General features: G+C 47.7%; 1 protein-coding gene across 1 annotated transcript; it reads left to right on the top strand.

The window, feature by feature from the left end:
• On the top strand, positions 1 to 9,263 carry LOC122125074 (cytochrome P450 2J2-like). The gene is made up of 5 exons (XM_042699617.1): positions 1 to 165; positions 1,066 to 1,207; positions 2,095 to 2,282; positions 8,789 to 8,930; positions 9,030 to 9,263. Exons 1-5 carry the CDS (start codon positions 1 to 3, stop codon positions 9,245 to 9,247), a joined length of 855 nt encoding a protein of 284 aa, XP_042555551.1. The 3' UTR covers positions 9,248 to 9,263.

Raw genomic sequence — 9,263 nt, 5'->3', positions numbered from 1 at the left:
ATGTTTCCCTGGGCCCTCCGCCACCTCCCTGGACCCCACCAGGAGATATTTAGACACCAAGAGGCTATGAAGGGCTTCATCCGCCATGAGATCATCAGACACAAGCTCAAGGCATCAGAGGCCCCCAAGGACTTCATCAACTGCTATCTGGCCCAAATCACCAAGGTGGGCCTCAACTGGCTGCAAGGGAGCAAGGATGCTGTGTTCCCAGGCTGCACCTTGTTACTAGGCTATGGTCTCAATCTTTGACTGGTCACTGTCTCAGTCTGCACGTTTATTTTTTCAAAATACCCTGAAGGGTTAGATTCAGAAAGGATTTTCCAGCTGGATGTTGGTGGTTCACGCCTATAATCCTAGCTACTCAGGAGGCTGAGATCTGTAAATCATGGTTCAATGTCAACTTTGGCAGGATAGTACATGGGACTCTGATCAATTAATCACCAAAAAGCCAGAAGTGGAGCTGTGGCTCAGGTGGTGGAATGCTAGCCTTGAGCACAACAGCTCAGGGACAAGCCCCCAGGCCTGAGTTCAAGTCCCAAGACCAGCATACAGAAAGACAGGCAGACTGACAGAAAGATGGAGGAAGGAAGGAAAGAAGAAAAGGAGAGAGGGGTAAGGGAAAGAAAAGAAAGAAGGAAAAGAAAGAAAGAAAGAAAGAGAAAGAGGAAGAAGAGAGAGGGAGGGAGGAAAGAAGAAAGAAAAGAGGAAGGAAGGAAGGGAGGGAGGAAGGAAGGAAGGAAGGAAGGAAGGAAGGAAGGAAGGAAGGAAGGAAGGAAGGAAGGAAGGAAGGAAGAAGGATTTTCATTATTTTTTCAGGCCAGGGCTGGCTCTGCAGACAGGGGTAGGCAGAGAAGAAGAGTTGGCTACTGTTTGGTTCAGAACCGCAGGAGGAGAATCCCCATGAAAAGTTGTCTGTAGCAGTCCTGAGACCCAGCCCTCTGACACCCAAAGAGTTCAACAAGGTCTTGGGACATGCTGGGCCTCAGCAGATACCGGGGCTCTGTTAGGGGGAGATAAGATCCCGAGTTGCTGCCCCAATCCACCCACTTCCCATCTCTCTCCCAGGCCTCAGACGATCCTATCTCCACATTCAACGAGGAGAACTTGATCCAAGTGGTAATTGACCTGTTTCTAGGAGGCACCGACACCACAGCCACCACTCTGCACTGGGCACTCATTTATATGGTCCATCACAGAAACATCCAGGGTGAGGGGCACTCACAGGCTGCCTAATTGTCTCATGCTGGTAATCCTCCTTAGGGCTTTGGTGGCTTATGTTCTCAGCTATGTGGTACAGCAGTACGGGGAATGTTGATAGCTCTGTGTATATGTGCCTGCATACTGGTACCAAGGCTTGAACTCAGGGCTTCATGCTTTCACTCTGATTTTTTTGCCCCTCACAGCTGGCTCTCTAATACTTGAGCCATGCCTCCAGTTCAGTTTCTTTTGCTGGTTAATTGGAGATAGAATATCCTGCCAGGCTAACTCTAAACCACCATTCTCAGATCTCAGCCTCCTGACTAGCTAGGATTAAGGCATGAGCCACTGGCAACCAGCAGATGTTGACAGTGTTGCATCGAGCTAGAAAGGGTTCAATTACCAGCCTACAGCTCACTGTGTAACCTTGAACAAGCCATTATACCTATCAAAAACAGTGAGAATCGGGCAAGCAGTAATGACTCCATGCCAACTAAGTGCCAAGCCCCAGGATGATAGCCAAAGGGTGGCTGGAGTCCACCCAGGGATAAATTAAATTCAAGTCCTGGCTCCAGTTTTGTGACCTTGGGTCTTTGTTTTTTTCTCAAGCACGAGGATCTTTGTATCTGGAGCGCCCCCACGTGGCAGGGGATGGAATCTGGGTTCTGTCCCTTTTTATAAGTACCTCCTGCAAGAGCAAGCCCTGCAAATTGTTCACAGGAAGCACGCTCTCTCCTATGGGATCAGGGATGGCAGGGTGGGGTGTCCTGGCCCAAGGGGCAGCATGGCGCGCTGGTGGCTCTGGGTTGAGAGATGGGATGCAGGCCTGGGGGAGGGGGAGTGGTGGGGGGGTGCTAGGGCACCATCTTCCCCAGACTCACACTGAGCCACCCGCAGAGAGGGTGCAGCAGGAGCTGGATGCAGTGCTGGGCAGCGCCCAGGCTGTCTGCTACGAGGATCGTGAGCGGCTGCCCTACACGCGCGCCGTCCTCCACGAGGTGCAGCGTGTCAGCAGTGTGGTGGCCGTGGGTGCGGTGCGCCAGTGCGTGACGCCCACCACGCTACATAGTTACTACGTGCCCAAGGTAAGCGGCCCTGCTCAGCCCACATCCAACCAGCACCCGCAGATAGGCCCTTCCTGCCCTTAGCTGCAGCTTCTGCCAACCCGTTATCTTGCTGTCATTCAGTCATCTGTCTGCCTATGGCATTCATATAGGGGATGTGTAATAAGACCTCACATATGCTGGGAGCTCAGGCCTGTAATCCTAACTATGCAGGAAGCTGAGATCTAAGGAACGTGGTTCAAAGTCAACCCGCACAGGAAAGTCTTTGAGATTCTTGACTTCAATTAACTACTAAAAAGCCAAAGGTGGAACTGTGGCTCAAGTGGGAAAGCGCTAACCTTGAGTGATAAAAGCCAAGGGACAGCTGAGGGTCCTGAATTCAAGCCCCAGTATGGGCGCAATTAAAACAAACAAACAGGGCTGGGAAGGTGGCTCCGTGGTAGAATGCTTGCCTTGCGTGCATGAGGCCCTGAGTTCGATTCCTCAGCACCACATAAGCAGAAAAAGCCGGAACTGGTGCTGTGGTTCAAATGGTAGAGCACTTGCCTTGAGCTGAAGAGCTGAGGGACAGCGCCCAGGCCCAGAGTTCAAGCCCCATGACCAACAAAACAACAAACAAACCCTAGTCTTCCAGCAAGCTTTAAGTAAATGGGGCTGTTACACATTATATATCCAGACACAATGGGGCTGTACTTAGCTTTGAATAGAAGCACTGCAATGATCAGTAACCATTCCAATTAGTTTATATCATATGTCCATTAACCTACTGGAGTTCAAAGCTTAAGCCATAAAGAATAATGTTTCTCATATATTTGATGCTAACTCTGACAAGCTATTGTCTATCACTTAAATATATGCACAGATTTTTAGAAACCACATAACTCAAATAGCATTAAAATAATAAATAACTACACACTAGCAATCTTAGCTCCTCAGGAGGCTGAGATCTGCAGGATCATAATTCCATAGTTCAAGGCCAGGCAGGGCAGAAAAGTTCACTAGACTCTATCTCCAAAATAAGCAGTAAAAAATACTGCTGAAAGCATGTCTGAAATTAGGGAAGCAAGCCTAGGCTCTGAATTCAAACCCCAGTATTAGAGAAAAAAAGGGAAAAATAATAAATAGCTAAAATAACAAGGGCTATCTGTCACTCTCATGACTGTTTTTAGGTCTCAGTGGCTCATAGACTGGGCTGGAGGCCACCCTTGGTTCTCTGGCATATAAGTTTCCTCATATGGTGGCTTCAAAACACGGTATCTGACCTCAGTTCATGAAAAATTAGAGAGCACCCAATAGAGAAGCTACAGTCTTTTTATAAATCAATCTCCAGTGTGAAATCCAGTCACTTTACCATAGTCCATTTGTTAGAAGTGAGAAACAAGATCCAGCCTAGTCTGGGAAGGAGATTATGTAAAGGTATGAATACCAGGAGCTAAGATTCTTTTCAGGGTATGTATGTATGTATGTATGTATGTATGTATTTAGTGCCAGTTACTGGGGCACAGTTCTTGTTTGGCTTTTTCCACTCATGGTAAACACTCTACCACTTGAGCTACATTTCTACTCACAGCTTTTTGCTGGTTACTTGGAGAAAAGAGTCTTCAACTTTTCTTCTCGGGCTGGCTTTGAACTTCAATCCTCAGATCATAACCCACTGAATACCTAGCATTACAGGTGTGTGCAACCAGCCACTTGGTTTTTCAAGGGCATTTAAAAAGTAAGGTACTGGGGCTGGGAAGGTGGCTCAGTGGTAGAGTGCTTGCCTTGCATGCATGAGGCCCTGGGTTCAATTCCTCAGCACCACATAAACAGAAAAAGCCAGAAGTGGCGCTGTGGCTCAAGTGATAGAGTGCTAGCCCTGAGCTGAAGAGCTGAGGGACAGTGCCCAGGCCCAGAGATGAGGCCCCCATGGCCGACAAAAAAAAAAAAAGGTAAGGTACCAACTGGCACATACATGAAATCTCACTCAAGAGGCTGAGATCTGAGAATCACACTTCAAAGCAGCCTGGGTAAGAAAGCCTCAGACTCTTATCTCCAACTAAGCTCACACACACACACACACACACACACACACACACACACTCACACACACAGCTGGAATTGGGGCTGGGGCTCAAGTGGTAGAGCACTAGTCTTGAGCAAAAAAAAGCGGGAAAGCTCAGCACCCTGGCTCTGAGTTCAAACCTCAGGATTGGCTCAAGAAGAGAAAAAAGAAAGAAAGAAAGAAAAAAGAAAGGAAGGAAGGAAGAGAGGAAAGAATGAAAGAAAGAAAGAAAAAGAAAGGAAGGAAGGAAGGAAGGAAGGAAGGAAGGAAGGAAGGAAGGAAGGAAGGAAGGAAGGAAAAGGTACTACAGGCATATAGGTGACAAGATTGCCATTTTAATAAAAACAAGTCACTCATCTTGTTGCTCCAGTACGGGTAACCCTATACATGTAAAGGTGTAGCTGGAGCCCCAGGAATTTTCTCAGGAAGAGGCTCTGGCTCTGTGGCGAGGCTCCAGCCTGTTCATCCTTGGAAGCCATAGTGGTACAATGTGGCACGTTAGATACAGGAGTGGTACAGAGAGAGGGTACGGAGTCCAATCTCTTCCACCATGACGGTCTTCATTCAGTGCTTACCACTGTGGTGGAAGTTAGGCCCTCCCTAAGGGCCCTACTAGGGTGCCAGTACTAATAAATGATCATACTTAAGATTCCTGCCTCAATCCATTGCTCCTTTAACAACCTCTAGATATTATGTAGACACTCCCTAAAGATAATTCCTTTGATATTGTTGTTGTGACTTAGTAAATTGCTCAAAAAAACATAGCTATAAAGTGATAAAAATCAGTTTTATCTTCATATTCCTGAGACTACAAAAGTTTTGCTCTGTCTACCACACTCACCGTCAGTTCCTATTGCTTACAGTAAGCCTATGAAGCTTTCACAAAAATGAATTGATGCAGTTGGGTGCGGGTAGCTTACAACTATAACCCTAGCTTCTCAGCAGGCTGAGATCTGAGGATTGTGGTTCAAAGCCAGCACAGGCAGGAAAGTCTATGAGACTCTTATCCCCATTTAATCACCCCAAAACTCAAAGTGGAGCTGTGGTTCAAGTGGTAGAGTTCCAGCCTCGAGCAGAAAAGGTTAAGGGACAGTGCCCAGGCCCTGAATTCAAGCACCAGCACACACACATAGATACACTAATAATAATGAATCTATGTGCTAAATGAAGATGTTTTTCATTGTTTGTTGGCCTGTCTCGTTGGCTGATACCAAATTGTCCTTGGCAATAATTGATCATCAAGTCCACAGTTTGTCAAATGTTGCCTGGAATATGTGTTCAGAAGCACAGACTCAGCTCTTCCTGCTGCTGGCACGGCAAGAGGACCTGAGCTCAGATTGTCTTAAAGTGATGTCAGATCAAGTTAAAAGAGGGGAGGGGCGCAGGAGGACCAAAGATCAGCTCTGTTTCATGCTGTTTGGGATTCAAAACTTCCTTAGAACCTATTCCTGCCAATTTGATTCTAGAAATTGCTCTGCGATAAAGACTCCAGAGGGCCTTTAGCAACCTAGAATCGATCTAGAATGTTTACAACTTGGGGGAGGGATGGCTGCTGAAAGCTGAGTCAGAGATTGTCAGTGTGTCATTAAATGGTATAGATATCCCTAAACAGTTCCCTGTCATTTCCTTAGCTGAGTGATAGCAACAATAGTGAAGGTTCCTAATACAATGGCTGCATTTCAAGCCTGTGTCAGCTCTGGCATTCAACTTGATTGAGGACTTCAAACTGTCATTTATCAAGGAGAAGCTAGCAGAGAGTTCCCAGGAGGCACCCAGCAGGCAGATGGCAGAGTCATCTTGTACAACTGGATAGACAAATGATGCTTTGAACTTGTTTCATGAAGTAAGGTCAACCACCTTGCAAAGTGGCTAGGACAGCTCTCTAGAACAGAATATACGTGATCCTGGAGGGAATATAGAATTCTGCCCAAGAGACCCTTCATGTGAAGGTAATTCTTATGAGTTGTTGGGTCTGGGCACAGTGGTTCATGCCCATAATCCCCGGTGTTGGGAAGTAATCACAGTTCCAGGCCAGCCAGGTCAAAAAAAATTTTAAATAATAATAAAGGAAAAAAATCAGGGCTGGGAAGGTGACTCAGTGGTAGAGTGCTTGCCTTGCATGCCTGAGGCCCTGGGTTCGATTCCTCAGCATCCACATAAGCAAAAAGAAAAAAGATGGATGTGGCGCTGTGGCTCAAGTGATAGAGCACTAGCCTTGAGCTGAAGAGCTGAGGGACAGCGCCCAGGCCAAGAGTTCAGGCCCCACGACCGGACCCAAAAAAAAAATTTTTTTAAAAAGAAAAGAAAAAAAATCAATGAGTTAGTAGGACTCTGTCTCAAAGAATAAGCTGGGTAAAGTGGTTCACAGCCCAAGAAACTCTGAAAAAGAACTAAAAGCAAAAAGGGCTGGAGTCCTGGGGCTTGCACTCAGGGCCTGGGCTAGCACTCTACCACTTGAGCCACAGCCCCACTTCTGGCTCTTTCTGTTTATGTGGTGCTGAGGAATTGAACCCAGGGCTTCAAGCATGCCAGACAAGCACTTTATCACTGAGCCACATTCCCAGCCCCAGCCTTTGCTTTTTGAGACCAGGACTCACTATGTAGTCCAGGTTGACTCCAGTGCTGGGAGTACAAGTAGGTGTACCACTGGCTGGCTCCTGCTAAAGTATTATTTTTTGTTATTTTTGTTTTATTTTTAAGCTCCTTTTGTCAAAGCCAAGAGTCCTATAATTAGCCATTTGATCCCCCCTGACTTAATTCTATGGTGTTTGGTCAGTGAGCCACAGGGTGGGAGGTCTTCTCAGAATCCTGGAGCTGAGGCACAGTAGCTCATGCCTGTAATCCTAGCTACTGAAGAAGCTGAGATCTGAAAATCAAGGTTCAAAGCCAGTTAGGACAGAAAAATCTGTGAGACTTTCATCTCCAATAAACCAGCAAAAAGTGTGGTGCTGTGGCTCAAGTGGTAGAGCACTCGCCTTGAGCTGAAGAGCTGAGGGGCAGCGCCCAGCCCAGAGTTCAAGCCCCATGACCCACAGAAAACAAACAAACAAACAAAATAAAAGACTTAAAAAAAAACAGCAGAAAGCCAGAAGTAGAGGTGTGGTTCAAATGGTAGAGTGCCAGTCTTGAGTGGAAAAGCCATGTAAGAGCATGAGGCCCTGAGTTTAAGGCCTTGTATTAGCATCAAAAAGAAAAAAGAAAAGGTTCTGGCACTGCGTTTCCTCTGTCCTGGGAACCCCATCCGTGCTCCACTTGGACCTACACATATTGTTTATGCCCAGTGTAGCGCCGTATGGGAAGGAGCAGAGGCCTGCAGCCTTTGGTGCCTTCCTGACCACTCACCTCACTCGAGACAGCAAGGGCTGGAATTAGGGTTACAGGAGAGATTAAGGCTATAGGAAAGATTAGCATTGGGGTGAAGGTTATATAAGGGTTGTGGTTGGGATTAGGGCAAGGATTATATTCAGGTTCTCCTCTCCCACTCCTATAGAGTCAAGAGTCGAGCTTTCTATCTCCTAGAATCCTGTGCTAGTGTGTGTGCGTGTGTGTGTGTGTGTGTGTGTGTGTGTGTGTGTGTGTGTGTGTGTAAGAAACAGACAGAGAACTAGGCTTGGACTCAGGGCATGGGTGCCATCCCTTAGGTTTTTTGCTCAAGGCTGGTACTCTACCACTTGTGCTACATCTCCATTCTGGCTTTTTAGTGATGAATTGAAGTTCATTGAAAATGAAAGTGTTCTTTTTGCTCAAGGTTAGCACTTTACCACTTGAGCCACAGCACCACTTCCAGCCTTTTCTGTTTATATGGTACTAAGGATTCAAACCCAGGGCTTCATATATGCTAGGCAAGCACTCTACTGCTAAGCCATGTTCCCAACTCAAAAGTGTCACAAACTTTGTTGCCTGGGCTGGCTTTGGACTGTGATGCATAGCTCTCAGCATCCTGTGTAGCTAGAATTACAGTTGTGAGGGGCTGGGAATGTGGCTTAGTGGTATAGTGCTTGTCCAGCATACATGAAGCCCTGGGTTCAATTCCTCAGTACCACATAAACTTAAAAAGCTGTGAGTGGCTCTGTGGCTCAAGTGGTAGAGTGCTAGCCTTGAGCACAGAGGCTCAGGGACAGTCCAGGCCCTGAGTTCAAGCCCCAGGACTGGCCCAAAAAAAAAATTACAGTTGTGAGCTTACTGGCATTGGGCTTCTACTCTACTTTTATCTGCCTTTCCAACACTCAGATTTTTGTTGTTGTTGTTGATCATTCCTTTCTCTCCACCTGTTTCTGTTTCTCTCTCAAACCTGGGCTGCCGTAAACCCATGGGCACAAAGCTCAGCCAGGAGGGAGTAGGCCTGTGGGATCTCCCCGGGGCCCCTGCAGGGTCCAGTCACTCCCACCAGCACACCAGGAGTTTCCCTGAGGTCTTCTGACCCTGGGCTGGGTTCTGGCCCCTGAAGCTCCTTGTGGGCATGTGTAGCAGCTTCTCTCTGCAGGGAACTATCATTTTGCCCAACCTTGCCTCTGTGCTGTATGACCCTGAGTGCTGGGAGAACCCTCGGCAGTTCAACCCTGGCCATTTCCTGGACAAGGATGAGAACTTCGTGGTCAATGAGGCCTTCTTGCCCTTCTCTGCAGGTATGAGGCATAGCATGGAGTCCTGCGTGGAGCCAGGACGGGAAGATGGGGACACACACAGGCCACTGCCACACTCTGACCTTCCTCCTTGACTTCCAGGACATCGGATGTGCCCTGGGGACCAGCTGGCTCGAATGGAGCTCTTCCTGATGTTTGCCACACTCCTTCGGACCTTTAGCTTCCAACTGCCAGAGGGGAGCCCGGGGCTCAGGCTGGAGTATGTCTTTGGGGGCACTCTGCAGCCCCAGCCCCAGAAGATCTGTGCACTGCCTCGCTTGAGCAGCCCCAGCCCAGACCTTACAGAGGAAGGCCTGTAGCGGGCTAGGTGTCTGG

The sequence above is a fragment of the Dipodomys spectabilis genome, unplaced genomic scaffold, assembly GCF_019054845.1.
Source record: "Dipodomys spectabilis isolate Male_0828 unplaced genomic scaffold, ASM1905484v1 ptg000260l, whole genome shotgun sequence".
Taxonomy (NCBI): domain Eukaryota; kingdom Metazoa; phylum Chordata; class Mammalia; order Rodentia; family Heteromyidae; genus Dipodomys; species Dipodomys spectabilis.
Note: the sequence above shows the minus strand (reverse complement) of the source record. Positions and strands in the feature narration are given on the sequence as shown.